Consider the following 22659-nt stretch of genomic DNA (forward strand, 5'->3'; position numbering starts at 1 on the left):
TAGTCCAAGGCTGCGCCTGCGCAGTGCCCTCCTGCACCCGCCTCGCGCCCGCGACCTGACGCGCCTCTTCCTCGCCGCCGGCTGCCCTTTCCCCTCCCGCCGCCAAGATGCCGCGGATCATGATCAAGGGGGGCGTGTGGCGAAACACGGAGGTAGGTGGCGCAGCTCCCCTCGCCTCGCCCCCCCCCCCGCCCCGGCGCCGCCGTCCCTCCGCTCTCCGGAGGCCCCTCTGAGGCGAGCGGGTGGAGAGCAGTGCGCCTGCGCCGAGCGGGCTATGGCGCCTGCGCACTAGCAGCGCGCACTCTGTGTCTCTGTCCGTCTGTCTGTCTGTCTCTGCGTAGGAGGCGATGGCGCCTAATAAACGTTAAAAAATACCGTTTTTAAAAAAGGAAGCAATGCAAAGGTTGCAAGAGGCACAGTCTTATCCGATCAATAAATAATAATACATGTCAGTGTCTGTAGCAGCCTCCCACCTACTTTTTCTGCTCTTGCTGTGAATCCTCCCGATGCGTAGGAGCTGGCACGCCCCTCCTCCCCTTGGAACTTAGCGCCCCAGAAGGAAAAGTTTCTATATGGGCTTTGCGGGCAAGACTTTCCCTTTGTTGGATTTTGCTTTCCATTGTTTCGTTTGGATGCCTGCCCTTCACCCTGGGGTCCTGGAGTGCTTGGTAGCAATTTAAAATGTCTCTGTCAAAAGGTAGAAAGAACTGGGTGGGGATGGCTGGGGATCAGCTTTTAAGGCATGTGTCAGGTATAGTGAAGGTTTGGCTTTTCAGATGTTGCTGAACTGCAACTCCCATCACCCCTGGCTGGTGATCAGGCTTGTTGCAGCTGACGGCAGTTGCAGTTCAACATCTGGGGAGCCAAAGGTCCCCATATCTGATAAACAGGATGGCACTATTGTCTTTTAAACCTCTCCATACCCAGATTGAGAAGCAGTTACATGAAGTCCTCTAGCTGGGGAGAAATAGTGTGTGTACATCCTAAACACGGAGAAGGAACTGGCAAGCCACTCCAGTATTTTGCCAAGAAAATTCCATGGACATAAAAAAGGAGAAGCTTTGAGAAGAAAGTGAGAGTTTCCAAGGCATGCTTTGGTTCATGGCTTCACGGAGAGTCGAAGACGACTAAACAACAACATCCTAAACAAGCCCCATATTTGTAGGCACAGATAAGTGCATGAACCTTCTGCTTGTGGTTGTAGTCTTAGTAAGCAGGCTATGGCACTCGGGACATTTAAAACACAACTTTCTATTATTCCTATGCTTTAGTCAGTTTTGCAGGCTTTGACATACTAAAACCATGTGTGCAGTTCCTGGACACACTGTCATTAGTCTTCAATAAAAAACCCCAAATACTGGAGTTTATCTTATCTTTAGCTGTTTGTGCAGTGTTGTGATGGAATTCTCTTACTCAGCCTGAGTGAGGTGTGCCTACTCTAGTAGCAGCAGTAAAAGTTTTTCCCCTGGGATGCATTCTTTTAGCATCATTGTTGGGATGAAAAAAGCTTGCCTTGCCTTGCATTTTTTTGCATAGGGTATTGTTGTAATGCCTAATACATTTTTATTCTCTTTTCATTTTAAGGATGAAATTCTTAAAGCAGCTGTAATGAAATATGGCAAAAACCAATGGTCTCGTATTGCCTCTTTATTACACAGAAAATCAGCAAAGCAGTGCAAAGCCAGATGGTAGGTACCAGAAAATAACCTATGGGGGAATTTTGATATGTTGTTATTGGGAAACTTCATCAGAGTTTATCAAGTCAAGGCAGGTGAAGTGGGGACTACATATTGTCTGTGTCAGAAATTCCTGCACAATACTCCACAGACATCCTAATTCTGCAATCAAAATAAGAAAATTTGTGTACAGTAATTGTTTCTGTGCAGAGAAGGACCGCACAAATATATCCAGAGGCTAAGTGAAATCCAAGTGAGATAAATTTTCCTGCATTAATACTGATTCATGTTTACATTTAGCTGCTTACATTCTTTGATATTCTTCTTACAAGAGTGGCTTTTTTAAGTTGTGTATTTTGTAAGATGGAGCTTACAGAGTTCAGCTACATTATCAAACAAATTTCAAGTGGAACTTTCCAGCTCATATTATAGTTTGGGGGAGAGTAAGCACAGGTATGTAATGTGTTGTCAGGTGTATCCTAATTTTGTCATATCAACTGATATATGACTGCTTAGGTCAGTCATTTTCAGCCATTGTGCCATGGCACCCTGGGGTGCCTTGAATGATGGTCAGGGGCCCTGTGGGCAACAGTGGCCTCTGTCCCTCTTTCCGTCCCTCCCTCCTCTGATGCCCTCTTGCTTCTCTGCCTCCCAAAGGCTGGCACAGCTGTTTATTGCAGCAGCCGTGGCTATAAGCTCTGCAGGCGAATGGTGCCACCGGGAGGCACCTCTCTTTTGGGTGGTGGGCCAGCAACTCAGAGTCAGGGACAGCAGCAGCAGTTGCCCAGAGGACTCTCAAGGAGAGGGGAGAGAAAAGGATGCTGAGGTAGCACTCCACTAGGGAGGGTGTTCGAAAAAGTGTGTGAGGCTGCCAGGTCTGCAGGCAAGGGGTGACATAACTGGACTCCTGAGCCCCACAGGGGTGCTGCAGAAAGAATGTACCATATTTTTTGCTCCATAAGACACACTTTTTTCCTCCTAAAAAGCAAGGGGAAATGTCTGTGCGTCTTATGGAGCGAATGCACTGCACGGCAGAGGGATCCCTCGGCGGCTGCTGCAGTCGCGAGCTGAGGGATGCCTCCGCAGCCGGAGCCATGGCTCCTGTCTGCCCCTCCTCTCGCCTGGCTGGAAAGCAAGCAAAGCACCTGTCCTGGTGTCTCCCCCTCCTCTTCTTGCTCCAGCATCGCCGTGCTTTACAGCGAGGCGGGAGGAGGGATGGGGAAGCAAAGTGAGAGCTGCGCAAAGCGGGACAGAAGCCATCTTGCTTTGCTTGCTTTAAAGCGAGAGCCGCTTACATGCATTTTTTCTTGTTTTCCTCTAAAAACTAGGTCTTATGGTCAGGTGTGTCTTATGGAGCAAAAAAATACGGGTAGTTGGTTAAGGGAGCCGTGGACTCAAAAAGGTTGGAAACCTCTGGCTTAGGGCATTTTTTAATTGGCCTGGGCCATGTTAGTTTTTCAGTGTAGATTACAGTTCATATTTTGAAAGTAGCCTATATACTACCTTTATAGATGCAGTAATTATGAGAAATAAAGTTGGCAAAATTGGGACTATTTTCATTTTCTTTATGTATCTATATACTATAGCAGATTCAAGAAAGGCTATGTGAAATCCTCTGGAGCTAATTTATAGGTGTTTAATCGTGTTAACAGTATCTTGAAAAAAATCTCATTTTTATTATTTTGAACAAGGTATGAGTGGCTGGACCCAAGTATCAAGAAAACAGAATGGTCACGAGAAGAAGAGGAGAAGTTGTTGCATTTGGCCAAACTTATGCCAACCCAGTGGAGGACAATCGCACCAATTATTGGGAGAACAGCTGCCCAGTGCTTGGAACACTATGAATTTCTCCTGTGAGTAATTCTGCTCTGTAATGAAGTTAGTTTTTGATATTGAGAGACCTAGTTACAGAACTAACTCAGGATTTCAGAAGAAAGCTTTTAGGTGTTTAAGAGTTGTTGTTTGCATCCAGAGACAATTGAGGAGTGTACCTTTGGGGGTGAAGTCAACCCGTTAGAGTGTTACAGTTCTTGCTGTGGCTGTAGAGACCGTTACAGGAGAGACATGTTTTGTTGCAGCTGGGGCAGATGAAGGTGTCCTGTTGTGCTGCTGCAGATGCACCATATGCATGACTTGACTTTCTGTCTCCAGACACTCTGATAATCTGCAAGGGATTCCCATATGATGGGGTTAATGCAGCCAGCCTTCATTTCATGTTTGCAGATATCTTTGTTGTTGTTTTTACTAAAATTTTTATTGGATTTTCACATTTTATAAACACACACACACAAAAAAGAAAAGACAAAGACAAAACATGTATAATTTCATATCCTTACTTTCTTAACCCCACTTCCTGACTTCTCCCCACCCCCCCTTCATACATCCTAATTCAAATAATTAGCTCAGCAAGTTCTTATCTCTCATCCTTTACATATTATTGTTATTTTTTTAAAATTAGTTCTTATTACTTGGCCAAATTTTACTTATCCAATTTTCTTATAAATGTTGAATCCTTTTCTAAGGTCGACCCAAATGCCCTTCCACGAATTTCCCCCTTTTTATATTAAATATAGGTCATAATAGCCAAACACAAAGGTCATAAAAATTTTGAAATTCTGTTCTCCCCTCCCTCCCTACCCCGGTTTCTGTCCCTTCCCGAATAAATGTCCACAATGACAGTTTTTAGCCTGGATTCCTCACATCTGAGGCCTTCAAGTCTCTGTCAGTCTCTCTCTGCCAGTTTTGTTGGTAACCCTCTTTGTTGGTCGTCAGGTCTCGAAGGAGCTCTGGCACAGTCTCATCAGATTTTCTTCCATCCGAAATACTTGGTAACAGCTGCTGCAAAAGGTCAACTGATCTCCCATACTCAAAGAGGAAGCCCCAATCATATTTCTTATTTCTTTTAAATTCCAGTGTTCCAAGTGTTCCAGGGGCTTCCTCCTTCCTCTTTCGCATCTTTCGCAGATTTGTAATCCAAAGATCTTCTTCTTTATGTTCTAGCAATGTAGGCTTCTGGTTGGTACTCTCCACCTGTACTTTCTCCACTCCTTCTTCCCTCTCCTCCAGTTCCAAAGATGTCTCTTCTGATTCAGCTGCAGATTTTTTCCCAGTCAGATCCTTTGTGCATTCAGCAGAGTTGCTTGTTTTAGAGTTCAAGGTTATAAGTTGTTTGTTCATAGCCATGCTCTGCTCTTGCAGTATTCCCACGAGAAAAAACATTCTTTCTATTTCTGCCTGTAATTTTCCATCTGCAGCCATTGTAATGTTTCAGAGTTCCCCCTAGGGGGATTCTGGTTACTTAATAGTCCTTTCCCAACAGTCCGTTACTTTGTTATTTATACTACTTTGTTCCCAACCACTTTGATTCAAATGTAACAAATTTAGTCCAGAGAGATGTTAAATAATAAGATTTTTAACTTTAACTGCCCGTTTGACAGCTCCTTTGACAGCTGTCAAACTCCTTGTTCCTTTTCCTCCAGCTCACACACAGGACGCTCCCGGGTCCGGGGGGGGGGGGGTTTAGACAAAAACTTCTAAAATTCCACTCTTACTCTCCAGCACAAATCTTCTTCTGTCAAATTCATGGAAATATTATCTTTTAAATCACACCGAAAAGAAAAGATCTCTCCACCTTAGTTCTCCGATCCTTGCTTTAAATCTTTTGTAGGTAGGGGGGGTGCGGACTTCCCTTTAGCACATCCCCTGGTCGTACCGAATTCAAGGATAAAAGTTTTAAAGTCCAAATTCCGTTCTACTCACGGGTTATTTCAAGTCCGAATTTCAGGGAAAAAAGTCAGCGCTCTCCGACCATGGCTCGCAGCTTTGCTCTACTGCAGTAGCGGTCTACTCACAGCACCACGCCACTCTCCGTACCCTCTCCGTAGCCTTTAAAAAGGCTCTTCGTGGGTCGGGGGGGCGCTTAAGGTGCCCACCGAGTCACCAAGTCCGCAGGCTTCCGCGCCTGCGGTTTCTAAGGGTCCCCGCGTCGCCGTCACGGTAGGACCCGTCTCCAGTAGAGCCGATTCCCTCCGGAGCTTGGAGGGAATCCGCCATTAGCCGATCGCGCTAACCCAGAAGTCGATATCTTTGGTCTGTCAGCGGGCCTGGTACTGGAAGCCAGCTCCCCATGGAGCACGTCCTTGTGGATCCTGCCATCTTCCATTCTGTGTACAGCAGCAAACACAAATATGGGCAGCAAACTCAAAATGACAGCTGTGGGGCATGACCTATTGCTGCCATCTCTTAAAAAGCAGAAAAAGATAGGGCATCACAAAATGCCTGTCCCATCAATGAAGTAAGAAAGTGACTGTATCAGTCACCTGCACACTCACAAACTTTTTGCACCTCTCTTCTGTTCAGAACAGATGGAAAGATGCGTGTTCAGTCCTGGCATCCATGAAATGTGAACATGTTTAAGGAGGTCGTGCTCAATATAGGAGTGGGTGGGTGAGCAGGAACTGCATTCTGGATTTTTGAGGGGATGATTACTGAGGCTTTTTGGTTGTGCCATAGGAAGTACTGGTGGGCACCATGATGATAGCTCCTGATTTTCTTTGGGTTGGTTGTATTGTCTTTGGTTTGTATCCAACTAAGTCATACTGAGAGGAGAACCACTGATATCAATAGATATGGATGACTTAAGTCCATTCAATGTCTTATATTGGTATATATTTGCTTCATATTTTTGCACTTGTTCTACATGTTATCTTTTCAGGGATAAGGCTGCTCAAAGAGACAATGAGGAAGAAACTGCTGATGATCCTCGAAAACTTAAACCCGGAGAAATTGACCCAAACCCAGAAACCAAGCCAGCCAGACCAGACCCTATTGATATGGATGAGGGTATGCTTGAAACAGGTTTTATGAATTTGTCCCCACTCCATCCTTTGACACGTTCATTATATAGCACAATTCTTTCCTTTTGTGACTTTCCTTCATTAGCCCATCAATTGTTTTATGGTTTCAGTCAGCTATTTCAAGGCTGAAGAATCTTCCCCCAAGTGCAGAATTCTGTTAGCATATATCACATTATTTGTCTCTCACAAACACAGACACACCATGTACACATGAATAGAGCTTGGCTTGTGTTTCATCTTTGCAAAGAAAAAGAATTCCCCTTTTCTAGCTCACAGACTAAAGCTGCACAGAGATCTAAAACATCACTCCTGCATGGCCAGATCACTCGTGTGTGCTGAGAAAGCATTCCTTTTCAGAGATTAAATGTAGCAAGCCAACCATTTGTTTCATTTCCGCTTCTTGGGGAATGAAGTAAACTGGCCTTACAGGAAGAGATATTTGACTGCATGGCTAGTTCACTGCAGAGTGAAACTTGGGAAAAGGGCATGGCCAAGTGATAAAGGGCAAGCCTTGAAGAGAGTGCTGAGGGGCATGTAAAGAGGTATTGCAGACTGGATTAGGTCTGCAGGCTGGAGGTTTTTCCAAAGGATCCCCCTTAAAGTTCTGCCTGGAAATTAATTAATTAACTTTGAAGTGACTCCAGTTTGATAGGAAGAAATTTTTTTTATTGCTATCATGTTAAAGAAAAAGTCATAATATACAAACTATTGGTGGACATAGTCTATCATTTTAATAATATGTGTGCATAGGATTGAAACCTCAGTAATATAGAAAGAAACTTGTTGATTACACTTTTTAAAAACCTATAGAAATAGAATATTTTTTCCCTTGTATTCATACAAGAGATAGCAATAGAGACTCCTGTTGGCCTAAATCATGTTTTGAACACATTCAGAAAAGGCAGAAGTGACCTGGGATCTGTTAACACACAGATTTTTCCATTTCTGAGAAGCATTTCATTCTTACCTATTTCATAGAGCAAGGTGTAAATGAGAGTGTGTGAACTGTGTACATTCCTTTTGCAGATGAACTCGAGATGCTTTCTGAAGCTAGAGCTCGCTTGGCGAACACTCAGGGAAAGAAAGCCAAAAGGAAGGCAAGAGAGAAGCAGCTGGAAGAAGCTAGGTATTACTTGACTCAGCTAAAACTGTTAATTGGCAGAGCTCCAGTCCAGGCAGGATGCTTCTCCAAGGGATGGAATAGCTGTCTTGTCATAAGATGGCAGCAGAATGGTTAATTCTACTCCTTGCAACCCCTAATTGAGTTGCACAAACACTGTCAGATTCTGCATCTCTCCCTAAGATAATAACAGTCATGCTTGGCACATGGTTTGTTTTCTATCTCTTGGAGTCTAATGTTGGGGAAATAAATAAATAAATATTGGGCTAAGATTGAGATGGGATCCCCCCCCTTTTATTAATGACCCAAGTCACCAGGTTTTATTGATGCTGCTAGTTACCTGTTCTAAGTATTAAAATGACTATAAATAATAAACTTTAAGCAGCTCAAATGCTGAGCTTTGATGGGTGAAATCCAGGTTCAGTTCAGCACTGGTGATGAAGCTCAAGGTATGGTTTGTTGCAAGTAAATACTTCTCAATCTGACCAGTCTTGCAGAGTTGCGAGAATAAAAGCCTGAAGTGTAAGATTTGGATTCAGATGTAAGAAATAAACAAGAAGCTGTTTTAATTGCTTGCAAACCATGCACCTTAATAATTTTTTGAATTTTCAGGCATTCTTTATGAGAAGTCCAGAAACTTGGGATGATTTGTTAAATTGACAGATTTGGAGTTCAAGAAAGATTCTTCTCTTCCTCCACCCCCGCTCTGCATTCTGGCAGCAGCAGAAGTAAAATCAAGCAGATCCTTGAAACTTTGTGTTAAAGCCTTGAGACTTTGATCTCATGACTCAAAACTGATGTCTTGTGCTGTGTGTAGCATAAAGGAATACTCGTGTGGAACTAATTTTCAGTATGGACTGCAAACGTTTTACACAGTAAACCACACTTAATGCTTCCTCTAGAAGTGGCCTATTTTTCAAAGCTAATAACAGCTGTTCAGATTTGTGTTAATCTATCACACCTTTGCAGGCGCCTTGCTGCCCTCCAGAAGAGGAGAGAACTTCGAGCTGCAGGGATTGAGATCCAGAAGAAAAGAAAGAAGAAAAGGGGAGTAGACTACAATGCAGAAATCCCATTTGAGAAGAAACCGGCTGCAGGTTTTTATGACACATCAGAAGAAAACTACCAGGCCCTGGATGCAGATTTTAGGAAGTTAAGGCAACAAGACTTGGATGGGGAGCTGAGATCGTAAGTTGGTTCTTGACTGAAAAGTTAAGTTTAAATGGGGCAAAAGGGGCACAGAGCAAAGTCTTGTATAATGTTGCCAACAGTATGTGCTATGACACATTCCATCCATTTGTGTACTGTTGCTTATTTTTACTTTCTGTGAATTCTTACAAGACTTAGCATTTGAATGTCTTAGCTTTTTTAATAGGTAACCCAAGTTTCTAACTATTGTTTTTGTGGAACGAAAATCATTAAAATATCTAGCTTTTCTCTGTTGGCTGTTTGAAAACTTAAGTTGGAGCTGGTCAAGGAGGACACTTTGGTGGCTTGGACAGTAATATTGTTCTGTTCCTAATTTTTTGATTGCTCTGCTCCCATTTTCCCTTTAATTTAGGAATTGTTGTCATGCAACAAAATCCAAATCTTGCAACGAGAATATTTTAAATGTAGCACAGAATTATTGGTTCTAAACAGAGGCATTAGTGTATAATTCACACAGATCTCATAGAATCATAGAATCACAGAGTTGGAAGAGACCACAAGAGCCATCGAGTCCAACCCCCTGCCAAGCAGGAAACACCATCAGAAAACTCCTGACATATGGTTGTCAAGCCTCTGCTTAAAGACCTCCAAAGAAGGAGACTCCACCACACTCCTTGGCAGCAAATTCCACTGTCGAACAGCTCTTACTGTCAGGAAGTTCTTCCTAATGTTTAGGTGGAATCTTCTTTCTTGTAGTTTGGAACCATTGCTCCGTGTCCGCTTCTCTGGAGCAGCAGAAAACAACCTTTCTCCCTCCTCTATGTGACATCCTTTTATATATTTGAACATGGCTATCATATCACCCCTTAACCTCCTCTTCTCCAGGCTAAACATGCCCAGCTCCCTTAGCCGTTCCTCATAAGGCATCGTTTCCAGGCCTTGGACCATTTTGGTTGCCCTCCTCTCTGAGAGTGGTACAGCAAAAAGTCATGTTTCTTTAACTGATGGGCATATGTCATCTCCTTTTTACCATCTAAAGATTCCTAGAGGTCCTCTATCTGCATTCCTATTTGTGATGGCTGTGGGACCATTAACTATATTGATTTGAGACAATATTGGTGTTACTGGAGTCTCTGTTGTTAAAAAGAAGAAGTAAGTAAGGTGACATAGCCTTGACACCTAATCCTAAAACCTCACAGGAGGAATCTGATTAACATCATAACTGTATTTTTAAGGCTTGCAAGAATGACATGATAGACGTCTCTAGGATAAATGGTAAGGATAATTATGAAAGGCCAGACTTAATCAGTAAATTAAGCATTCTTGGACAGATACACCAGTAATTATTTTGGTCATGGCTGATATCCTGCTGAGTTAAACTTGGGAGTAGACGGTAGAGCCATTGAAATCAGTGCACTTTTGTAACTTCAGTCAATGGAATTCAATGTGTCTACCTTGAGTATAGCTAACGATATTACCCTTTATTAGACACCTTATGAAATAATTTATCAAGGTGCTGTACAATAGAAAGGAATAAAAACGTAATAAAGCATACTACAATAAACTTCAGAGACAATAAAATGCTACAAGCAGCACAGTACTGGTTGTTTTCTGTGCTTCAGAGGCCCAACTAGCCTCAGCCACAAGTCTGGCATATAATGTTATCGGTTGCATCCTGTGGATCACTTTCATTTTTTAAAAAAAATAATATTTATTCAGAATTTTGAAGATTACAAAATAAAAAATAAAAAATACAGAAAAAATACAATCATTTAAAAAAGAAAAAGAACTGATTAAACCTTTACATAACTTTCTTCCTTTACTTATTTCCTTGACCTCCTCACACCTCCCTTTTTTGTATTCTAGTTCAAATTGTTATTTCAGCAAATCCTTCCAACCTTGTTTTTATCTTAATAATTTAATTTAATATATTGTAACTTTACATTCTCTCTTTCATCAATTCATTTTTACTTAATCCTTTATGTCATTTCTACCAAAGCCACATAATTTTCTTTTTCCAACATCTTTCTAACAATCCTTAATTTTACAATATTTTTGAAGATATACTTTAAATTTTTTCCAATCTTCTTCCACCGACTCTTCTCCTTGGTCCCGGGTTCTGCCAGTCATCTCAGCCAATTCCATATATTCCATCACCTTCGCCTGCCATTCTTCCCGGGTGGGTGAATCCCCTGTGGATCACTTTCATCAGGCACCCTCACTTTGGCTTTCAGGTGTCCTGAAGGCTTTTTATGCCAACAAGCTTTTCAAGTTGTTTAAAATCTTCTTGAGAAACCAGCCATTTTAATGATGGATCTTTATTGATTCTAAAAGTTTTTATTTTGTTATTCACCACCCTGATGCCACTTTTCTCTTCAAATTAATACAGTTGTCTTACAAATAACAACAAAACTTTATCCATCTGTCAATAGGATGTGACTTTAAAAACCCCCACTTGTGCTGTTGCAATAGATAAAGCACCCCATGCCTTTCTGAACTATTTATTCCATCATTGGTACTTAATTGAGGCACTTCTGTTTTAACAGGGAAAAGGAAGGAAGAGAGCGAAAGAAAGATAGGCAACAGCTGAAACGGAAAAAAGAGTCTGATTTACCTTCAGCAATTCTTCAGACTAGTGGTGTGTCAGAATTCACGAAAAAGAGAAGCAAGCTGGTGCTTCCAGCTCCTCAGGCAAGTTGCTTGTTTCTTGTGCCACCTTGTGATTTGTTTAAGTCACTGCAGATGCATGTGATGTGCCCAAATCATGAGGCTTTCCAGAAATTAAGGCTCAAATGTGCACATATAATCTGCATCTCCCCCCCCCCCTTGGATGCATGTTGCCCATGGACTCCTACTTTTTAGCCCCCTTTTCATATCCCAGATTTGCAATACGAGAGTCTCTCAGGGTAGCTTTATATCCATTCATTTGCATATTCTTCTTGGAAGCCCCATCCTTTTAAGCACTATTTCATTGTGCCAGACACATCGTATTGCAGGAAATGCTTTTAGCATTGCAAAACTAGCCAAGGTTGTACCACTTTCCCCAGTTAAGTTGGAGGGAAAATGATGTAGGCTTGACCAGTTGAAGCAACTGCCTTTTTCCTGTTGGTATATTGACTAAGGGCAGTCCCTAAGGCACTATTTTAACAGCTAGTGTTTCTGATGTTAAGACAACTTTTCATTGTTGGGTGTTTCTCAGTTTATTAGGAATCCTGTCATATTCATTGCAATGCATGGATCTCTCTCCTCTTCTTAAGATTTCAGATACAGAACTTGAAGAAGTAGTTAAAGTTGGCCAAGCAAGTGAGATTGCACGTCAAACAGCAGAGGAATCTGGGATCACAAACTCGGCATCCAGCACACTCCTGTCAGAATACAATGTTACCAACAATAGCATTGCTCTTAGAACACCTAAAACGCCGGCAGCACAGGACAGGATCCTACAGGTAAAGCCTAAATATAGTTTCATTTTAACATTGCACCGATATCCTTTGCAGCTTTGTATTTTATTTGTAGTTAAGTGAAGTAAGTAATCAATCTTCCACCTCTGCTCCATTGTGTTGCATGGCTTGTTGGGAATGGGGAGCTACCAGCCCCAGCAGGAAGACTAGATGGCAGATGAAGCTCAAAGATAGACTTGTTTCAACCTGAACAAGCCATCCTTTCTCCTACCTGCAAGAGGAACAAAGCCCAGGATGTCAGTGGAATACATTTTTATCAGTCCATTATACTAGATATTCAATATGACTAAATGGAATTGGTATTCTTGACTTGAAAGAAGCAAAATACTAACTTTTCATCCAATTTTGTTAGTTGATATTTGAGCAACATTTGGTTCCTTTTTAAAAATTGCACCTTGACTCATTGGATTGGTATTGGTGGTTTGCCGGCAGTTGCAGAAGGAAAAAAATGTTTTATTTTTCCTCCTACCCATCAATAGGTAGTATCTTTTGACATTGGAATATCTTTCTATATACCGTATTTTTCACCCCATAGGGCGCACCGGCCCATAGGGCGCACCTAGGTTTTTTTTTGGGGGGGGGGAAATAAAGAATTTTTTTATCCCCCCCCCAGGCGCAGGGCTGGGGTGGGGGAAGCCCGAGCTTCCCCAGCCCCCAGAACAGACTGCTATCCGTATGCGGCTTGTGGATATCTGCCCGAAGCCCGGGGCATGCTGCTCAGCGCGCCCCAGGCTTCGGGATGCAGGCTGCTATCCGCAAGCCTAGGGAGCCCGGCAGGAACTCCCGTGGACTCCCAAGGCTTGCGGATAGCTTCCTGAAGCCTGGAGAGCGAGAGGGGTCGGTGCACACCGACCCCTCTCGCTCTCCAGGCTTCAGCGAAAGCCTGCATTCGCCCCATAGAACGCACACACATTTCCCCATCATTTTTGGAGGGGAAAAAGTGCATCCTATAGGGCGAAAAATACGGTACATAAAAATTTAAGGCTGTCATTGCACATTTAGAGCATTTGCAGTGCCTCATCACCATCCTGTGTTTGCATGAAGTCATGGGGGAGAGGAGCAAAATAGAAGGCAGGTCGCACAACACGGGTGTCTGTGGCATGAGAGGGAGAAGGGAGAAACGGGGGAAAGGGGCAGTGTAAAGATTGGGGCAGCAGAAGATTGAACAAAGCAGGTATGAAGTATTTGAGGGCTCTGCCTTGTTTATCGCTCTTGTAAGGTAGCTGAGGAATGGGAGAAGTTTTCAGTATAGTGAGAACGAAGGGGGAAAGTGGCTCTTTTAAACACCAGCAGAGATTTCATTAATGTGAGGATGAAGGAAAACGTATTGGAAGAGAAAGATTCAGAAGGTTACCACAGGAGTGGTTTGTTTATAAGAGTGCTGTGCAAAAGGATGCAGGGAGGAGGCATGGACATGGGAGCAAAGGTGAAAATGGGTGCAAAGCATGGCTGTAGAACCGAAGAGAGAAATAACTTTGGAAATGGGTTGGGAAGGTGAAAAGTGAGCTTAGTGGTTTCATGGAGTGGGAAGGGGAAGTTCCAGGGAGTTAATGTGGGGGGAATGGCAGGGGGCAGCAAGTGGAGCAAGCAGGAGTGCAGCCCCTAGTTGATATATATATATATTTGTAGACTTTTAGTTTGGAAAATGATTATTGTCTTTATCTATCTATCATCTATCTATCTATCTATCTATCTATCTATCTATCTATCTATCTATCATCTTATTATGCAGGAAGCCCAGAATTTGATGGCTCTTACAAATGTTGATACCCCCTTGAAAGGTGGTCTGAATACCCCTCTCCATGAGAGTGACTTCACTGGAGTAACACCTCAGAGGCAAGTTGTTCAGACGCCAAATACAGTGCTTTCCACACCCTTCAGGTAAGTCATCTACTTGAGCTGTTGGGGAAGGGCAAAGATACATTTGAACTTTCTTTTACTTTAATAGGGGTGTGTGTGTGTGTGTGTGTATTGGACACCAGTTTTCCTAGGTTCCTCTCCATGATGAATTGCTGACTATAAATTCCAAATCCAAAACAGGGACTTGTAGGCTGGCAGTCTTTAAACAGTTAAAGATGAGCACAAAAATTGTGCTACCGCACTCATATTGGAGCAAATAATTTTTTTCTAGGACACCTTCCCATGGAGCTGAAGGGCTGACTCCTCATAGTGGAATGACTCCTAAGCCGGTAGTAGGTGTGACTCCAGGGAGAACTCCCTTGCGTGATAAACTAAATATTAATCCTGAGGAGGGAATGGCAGATTACAGTGATCCATCCTATACAAAACATATGGTATGTAAGTAGGAAATTATGTTCATTTCCACAATTTTATCCATTGCATTTCACAGGTGGGGGCTCTCAGAAATGATGATGGATCCACCCACCACCATTATGTCTTCCAAAAACAAATAGGAATTCATTTGAATCTTTACAAACATAATTACGGGCACTGACTAGATTTCTTGTTTTTTAAAAAATATTTTTTTTAAAGCATGGGTGCTCTAGTTTTGATTAGAGTAGTGACAAGCAAAGGGGATACATTTTAACTGTTTCTTTTCCTTTGCACCCATTTTCCTAATCTTAAATCCCCACCACCAACAAGCTGCTTTGGGAGTTGACAACATTGCCAGGGGGGTGGGGGGTGGAGGTGGGAGAACAAATTCCTCAACTCAGTTTTACAGAGTAGATTATATAAGTATTCTCTAATTTAAGGAAGTGCATTTGGAGTTAAGAATAAGCACTTGATCATATCAAGGCAAGCAGTTGTGGCTTTTTGTGGGTGCACACGTTTGTAGACATCATTTGGGCAGCAGCTCAAGTTCTGTGACTGCAGCCACTGTGGTCACAGAAATAGACGGGAGCAATCACAGTGATGGCCCTCAAATCCCAAAGTGACTTGTTGACGATTGCCTGTCAAGACCTTTCATTGCTTTTGAGAATTGAGTCATTTCATAACTCTGAGCCCAGTGTGAAAGGAAGGACACAAAGCTGGTCCATAAGTAGGTGAAATCACCAGGCAGGCTTAAAAATAAAATGACTGCTTGCTTTATTGCTGTTTTTAGGAAAGTGAACATTTAGTGTATTAAATTACTTTAACATTCAACAGGAAAGAGAATCCCGTGAAAATTTGCGTCTAGGACTGATGGGTCTTCCTGCTCCAAAGAATGACTTTGAGATTGTCCTACCTGAAAATGCGGAAAAGGAACTCGAAGATCATAATGCAGATGATACATATATAGAGGATGCAGCTGATGCAGACGCTCGCAAGCAGGTAGAATGAATTATTAGATTTATAAAGCAGTGTAACATACTGTGTCCTTCTCCCATGAACTTCACCTAATTCACGTCTTAAATATCTTTCTAGAGTATTCGAGAAATGGAGCGTATAAAGGCACTAAAGCGGATGCACAAAGCAGTTCAGAAAGATTTGCCAAGACCCTCTGAAGTAAGTTGTTCCTAATTCTGAAGAAGATGAAATAAGCTGAGGGGAGGGAATGCTATCAGTAAAATGGTGAATACTAAATATTTGTAAGCTGCAGTATCAGTATTAGCAACTGGAGGCCTGGAGCCAAGTCTGTCCCCTAAGAAGTGGGGAAAATGCCATTTAAGACACGTGGATTTGCTGGCCAGTAGGAAGTGTAGGTCAGGGCACTGGTCCACCACCCCTCACTTCCTTTTCAGAATAGCCATTCCAGAAAGCTGGTTGCTGGCCAAGCTGTTGTAATGCTAAATGAAATTAATAAAGACATTATTTTCTGATTTTGTCAAATTCTGTGGATTTAATGTGTGTCTTGTCACTCTAGAGCACAAGTATCACATATATAGTGTTACATGACTAGCAGCAGTGGCTGCTCTTAAAAGGCTGGCTTCTTGTTTTTTTGGATTAGGTAAATGAAACAATCCTGAGACCCTTAAATGTAGAGCCACCTCTAACAGATTTACAGAAGAGTGAAGAGCTGATTAAGAAAGAGATGATTACCATGCTTCATTTTGACCTTGTGCATCACCCTTATGGAGAACTCCCAGGAGGCAAAAAGGGGAAAGTCCCAGGGTTTGGACCCGGTAGCACAGAACACCTATCTTATCTTGAGCACAATCCTTATGAGAAATACTCAAAGGAAGACATCAAAAAGGTATATATATATCCTATTTCTCTGCATTGTTTATGCTCTCTGCCTACCATAGTACTACATTTTGCAAGGTTTACACTTTCTAATTGTGTTCTTTCTTAAGCTGATTGGAAAATTTCTAAAACTTACTTTTGGGAGTGCTTTGGGAGTACTGATGGTGTTTCAGTAAGCTTCTTTCTGCTTAACACCCAGTTTTATGATAGGACATCACTGAATGGCAATTAGAATCTTTTTAGATGAAATTTATGAATTATATTCTGGTGGTTTACAGCAATCATTACCAGTCTTTTAAAGCCCAGGGCCCACTATAATTCCAACTTGAAAAATGGGATCACATTTTTGGTTTTTTTTAGCATATGTGTGCCTCTTCCTTCCTCTTCCTTTTTTGGGGAAAGTCCATGCTTCAGATATTTTTTCTAAGGAACCTTGAGAACAGTAGTTGTGTGTCTGGGGGTAGAGATCTCTAACAGAGAATTCTTAGCACAGGCGCAAAGCTACAATTCCCAGAGGTTTAGGGGATAAGCAGTTACAGTTCAAATGATATAGAACCAATATAAATTTGTGGTGTGTGTTGATCATACTTACATCCCACTCTTCCTCCAAGCAGTGTACATGGTTCTTTTCATCTTTCATTTTAGTTAGGCAAAGAGCAAGTGATTGGTCCAAGGTCACTCAGTGAGCTTCATGGTCAAGTCTCCTCGATCCTAGTCCAACATTTTAGACACTGTGCTATGCTGACTCTGTCTAAACATCTCACTTTCCCTACAATCTCTCTGTTTCTCTTTATTAGAAAAGAGGGAACTAAAAAACTACGTGGTGTGGTGCATCTGATATTACACTTCTCTGCCCAAGACCCAGTAGATCACAAGCACCTGATATTTAGCCTGGTAGTTACAGTTTGAGTTCTCCATAATTAATTCATATTTACATTTAACACAGCTAAAAATGGGGGAGAAGATTGGTAGTGGCAGACAAGCTGCCCAAAATGTAGCTGTATCCATCATTACTGATCTTTCCCTGCAATGTGCAGTGACAAGACCATGTTTATAGTGTACGAGGGACTGAGTGCATTCCTACTTTACTGGGGTGAGACTTTACATAAATAACTGGCACCCTAAATGAATAGTGCATATCTTAGAATATGTTCCCAGAATACCTACACATAAAATTCCACAATCTGGATTTAAGGTGGCTTTATATAATTGCCTTGTAGTGTAGATCCACATGGATTATGAACTCTTTACTCCCTACTCTGAGTATAAAATAATGTAAGTTCTACAGAACAAATGCTTGAAGTTGAACAGAGTTCTACAGAACATTCTTTCATCTTCCTCACATTGGCCCATGATTCCAAAATGTTTTGAATCCGTTTGGACTAGATGACCCTTGAGATCCCTTCCAACTTTACAATTCTATGAACCAATTCTAAGACCAGAATCACATAGGTTGGCGCTGTTATGTGGGAAGTGTCTTTATGAATACACACACGGACTGCTTACTTAAAACAACAACAAAATGAATTAGAAGGGGTGTTCTGTGTATACTCATTTTGTATACCTTGGTTCTCAAACTTAATCTGTTCTGGAAGTCTGTTCCAAAACCAAAGCATTCCAAAACCAAGGTACGCTTTCCCATAGAAAGTAATTCAAAACGGATTGATCCCTTCCAGACTTTTAAAAACAACCCCTAAAACAGCAATTTAACATGAATTTTACTATCTAACGAGACCATTGATCCGTAAAACGAAAGCAATAATGTACTGTAAGGTAAAGGTAAAGGTACCCCTGCCCGTACGGGCCAGTCTTGACAGACTCTGGGGTTGTGCGCCCATCTCACTTAAGAGGCCAGGGGCCAGCGCTGTCCAGAGACACTTCCGGGTCACATGGCCAGCGTGACATCGCTGCTCTGGCCAGAGCCAGAGCCGCACACGGAAACGCTGTTTACCTTCCCGCTGGTAAGCGGTCCCTATTTATCTACTTGCACCCGGAGGTGCTTTCGAACTGCTAGGTTGGCAGGCGCTGGGACCGAGCAGCGGGAGCGCACCCCGCCGCAGGGATTCGAACCGCCGACCTTTCGATCGGCAAGCCCTAGGCGCTGAGGCTTTAACCCACAGCGCCACCTGCGTCCCATATAATGTACTGTACTATAAAATAAATAAGTATTGTAGATGATAAAAATTAAAATATTTTTTTCTTACCTGCACTGATGATAGTCATTGTTTGGATGGGGGGCTTTTGTCCATTTCCACAGTCACATAATCAGTAGCTGAACTGGGTTACACACAGTCACAAAAACAAATTAACTGAAAAAGCCTCAAAAACAAAAGTGCCAAACTTAATCCATTCCGGAAGTCCGTTTGACTTCCGAAATGTTCGAAAACCAAGGTGCAGCTTCTGATTGGTGCAGGTGGACCGGAAACAATAGCTGACAGCCGCATTGGACGTTCGGCTTCCGAAAAGCGTTTGAGTACCAAGGTGTTTGAGAACCAAGGTAACACTGTATTCTGTACAGCAAATGCAATGTGAAAACTGGGAAAAGTGCCACTGATGATTTATGTTTTTTATGTGACTGTGTAAGGTGTGTTGACACAAACAATAGAATATGCTGCTCTTCAAATGGAGAAGTTTGCCCTGTAAATTGTTATATTTATAGTTCAAGAACAGCAAGAAAGGTGAAGTTGTAACTAATCCCTCATTTCAAACAGGCTGAAGAACTCCTTGCCCAAGAAATGGAAGTGGTGAAGCAAGGAATGGGGCATGGAGAGCTTTCAAGTGAAGCTTATAATCAAGTGTGGGAAGAATGTTACAGCCAGGTGCTGTTCCTTCCTGGGCAGAATCGCTACACACGAGCTAACTTGGCCAGTAAAAAAGACAGAATTGAATCCCTAGAGAAGAGACTTGAGGTTGGTATACATTTCCTTTTGAGAAACAGGCTTAATCTGACGTTATACTGTGTGTCCTGTCTTGTGTTTTATCCCTAATTTGGAAGCATGGGCACTGCTATTTCAATGGAATTCTATAGAACTGAAAAAATAAATATTTTTTTAAAGATAAACGTCTAGTGACCCTTGGCCTTAATTGGCATCATTCATATACTGGATAAATCAAATTGAATCCAAAAACAGGAAGTGGTGCTTCTTGGTCATGCTAATGTATCCTGATATGCTCCAACATTATGCTCATCCTGTGGTTACTTAGTTCAGTTTTGTGGCTAGAGGTGGGCCTCAACTTGCCCTCCTGATAGCTGGAAGAAAGTAGTAGTAGTTCTTTCTGCCTAAGCTTCGTGGTTAGGGGGTGCATTGAATGGATTCCAGTGTTTCATATCTGTTTTGGCAAATCTGGCTTCTGTGTTTGTGTGCTGAGGAGCTGGAAGTTGAATGTAAATTGACAGCATACACTTCAAAAACATTTTGTCAGTTTAAAGTTGGGCAGAGCAACACAATGTTAACGTAAAATATTTATATATTCAAGTGTTCAGTACAAGAAGGGGATTCCTACAAGCCCTGTGCAATACATTGTGTCGCAGAAGCTTACTATCTGCACTAGTGCCATCTCAAAGTTACTTCACACTTTACATGGTGATCATCTTTGCTACATCAGTTTCACCCCAAAAGGCAAGGGAACTGTTGGGCAGATATGTGGAGCTGAATGTTTGGGGAACGTAAAGGATAGCCTGATTGACCCATCCTTGGGTATGAGTGCTGTGTGTAGAATAGAAAAGAAAGGCAACTCCTGCACAAGAGCTGGCTCATTTTCCTGGCCAAGGAGCCTAGTTCTGTCTTAGAATGAACTTGTACTCCGTGTTGGCCAGCAGAAGGCACCATTGCTCTGTGGAATACTTCAGGTGACACGGAAAGATGAACTGATGAACTGTCAGTCGCTTTCCTATTTACTCTTCAGCTCAATATTTTTATTGAGTGGAATGATATAGTACCTTAAATACTCTTGTTGTGCAGCCCCACCAATTAAAAGACTGATTAAAATGGTGGTTTTTCTGTTTTAAAAAGACAGAACTGTTCTGTTTATATGACTGTTTGCAGTGCCTATTATATGGATTTGGGGAGGAAATTCCATAATCTTAGCTGGATTCACTATTTGGCCAATGTCACAAAAGACCCATCAAAAAAAGGTTGTGCGTGTGTGTGTGTGTGTGTGTGTGTGTATGAAATTGCTAAAATAAATACTGCATTTCATGCAGAAGTCCAGAGAAGGCTAATTATTAAAGTTTAAATGTAAGCTGTGTGAGATCATTCTTGGAGTGATGAGAAATGCACACTATACAGTTTTACTTACTTATTTTTTTTCATTTCCAAAGACATACGGTTGAGTTCAGCTCGGGGTGGAGGGTCTTGTTTGTGTGTACATGCCTTTAAAGAAAAAGGAGACCTTAAATGCAATTAATAGTAGTAGCTTCATACTTCTCCCTGCAGCCCTAGCACCATTTCTCTCACTGTTTAGGAGAATTTGGATGCAGTGTTGGATGCAATGCTGGGGAAGCCTGGATTCTCCACCGTGGGAGCAGGGCCGGGGCGGGAGAGTGCTAGAGTCCTGTCTAGTCAAGTGGGGACCATTTCTAGTCTGCTACCTCCAAGGCTGCCTGGACTAGTGAAACCAACCATCTGTCTCCTTGATCCTTGCCCATCCTGGCTCATAAAAGCGAGCCGGGCAGGGCTAGCAATGGACTCTGCGGGGTGGTGAATGCTTCCCTCCGTTGAGGGAGCCTTCCCAGACCTGCTGAAATAGGCGGTTATTAAACTGCTTCTTAAAAAAGAATCCTTGGACCTGGCCAATATGGCCAACTATCACCCAGTCTCAAATCTTCCATTCTTGGGCAAGGTGATTGAGCAGGTGGTTGCTGAACAACTCCAGGCATGCCTGGAGGAGGTGGATCATTTGGATCCCTTCCAGTCAGGATCCAAGCCTCATCATGGAACTGAAAGTGGCTTGGCCACGCTCGTCGATGATCTCCGGCGGGCTAGGGACAAAGGTCCCTGTTTCCTAGATCTGCTGGATCTCTCAGCAGTCTTTGATACCATCGACCATGACATCCTTCTGGACCGTCTTGAGGAGCTGGGAGCACAGTGGTTCTGCTCCTTCCTCCTGGGCTGTGTCCAGAAAGTGGTGGGGGGGATGAGTGTTCAGACCCCTGGGCCCTCACTTGTGGGGTGCCTCAGGGTTCCGTCCTCCCCCCCATGCTTTTTAATATCTTTATGAAGCTGTTGGGAGAGATCATCAGGGGGTTTGGGCTGGGTGTTCATCAGTATGCAGATGATACACAGCTTTACCTCTCTTTCAAATCTGAACCATTGAAGGCAGTGAAGGTCCTGTGTGAGTGTCTGGAGGTGGTTGGAGGATGGATGGCGGCTAACAGATTCGGGTTGAATTCTGACAAGACAGAAGTACTGTTTTTGGGGGACAGGACGTTGGTGGGTGTGGGGGAATCCCTGGTCCTGAATGGGGCAAGTGTACCCCTGAAGGAGCGGGTGTGCAGCCTGGGAGTCATTTTGGACTCACAGCTGTCCATGGAGGTGTAGGTCAATTCTGCGTCTAGGGCAGCTGTCTACCAGCTCCATCTGGTACACAGGCTGAGACTACCTGCCTGTGAACTGTCTTGCCAGAGTGGTGCATGCTCTAGTTATCTCCCGCTTGGACTTGCAACACGTTCTTATGTGGGGCTACCTTTGAAGGTGACCCGGAAACTACAATTAATCCAGAATGCGGCAGCTAGACTGATGACTGGGAGTGGCTGCCGAGATCATATAAGACCTATATTGGCTCCCAGTACGTTTCCGAGCACAGTTCAAAGTGTTGTTGCTGACCTTTAAAGCCCTAAACGGCCTTGGCCCAGTATACCTGAAGGAGCATGTCCACCCCCATCATTCAGCCCGGACACTGAGGTCCACGCCGAGGCCGGTTCCCTTGCTGTGAGCCAAGTTACAGGGAACCAGGCAGAGGGCCTTTTTGGTAGTGGCTCCCATCCGGTGGCAAGGAAATAAACAAGTATCTCACTTTTAGAATACAATCGAAGGCAGCCCTGTTTAGGGAAGTTTTTTATGTTTGATGTTTTCTTGTGTTTTTAATCTGTTGGGAGCAGTCCAGAGTGGGGAAACCCAGCCAGATGGGTGGGGTGTAAATAAATAAATTTTGATTATTATTATTAAATTACCTATTTATTATTCTGCCCTTATTTCAGATGTAAGCTATTCAAGACATTTGATTGTATCCAACAAAGTTGTCCCGTGCATGCAACAACTTCCACTTGCACA

The 22659-nt window shown here is 42.8% G+C and overlaps 1 protein-coding gene across 1 annotated transcript in view; it reads left to right on the plus strand.

Moving 5' to 3' along the window:
• The window catches only part of CDC5L (cell division cycle 5 like), a 27836-nt gene continuing 5177 nt past the window's right edge, over positions 1-22659 (plus strand). Inside the window, exons 1-14 of the mRNA XM_079969798.1 lie at positions 1-152; positions 1585-1688; positions 3368-3529; positions 6391-6518; positions 7559-7658; positions 8622-8840; positions 11348-11492; positions 12059-12247; positions 13995-14143; positions 14394-14556; positions 15371-15535; positions 15629-15709; positions 16152-16397; positions 19099-19296. Of these exons, the coding sequence (XP_079825924.1) occupies positions 108-152; positions 1585-1688; positions 3368-3529; positions 6391-6518; positions 7559-7658; positions 8622-8840; positions 11348-11492; positions 12059-12247; positions 13995-14143; positions 14394-14556; positions 15371-15535; positions 15629-15709; positions 16152-16397; positions 19099-19296 (2094 nt within the window). The 5' untranslated portion in view covers positions 1-107. The remainder of the gene's footprint in view (positions 153-1584; positions 1689-3367; positions 3530-6390; positions 6519-7558; positions 7659-8621; positions 8841-11347; positions 11493-12058; positions 12248-13994; positions 14144-14393; positions 14557-15370; positions 15536-15628; positions 15710-16151; positions 16398-19098; positions 19297-22659) is intronic.

The sequence above is a fragment of the Podarcis cretensis genome (assembly GCF_951804945.1).
Source record: "Podarcis cretensis genome assembly, chromosome: 3".
Taxonomy (NCBI): domain Eukaryota; kingdom Metazoa; phylum Chordata; class Lepidosauria; order Squamata; family Lacertidae; genus Podarcis; species Podarcis cretensis.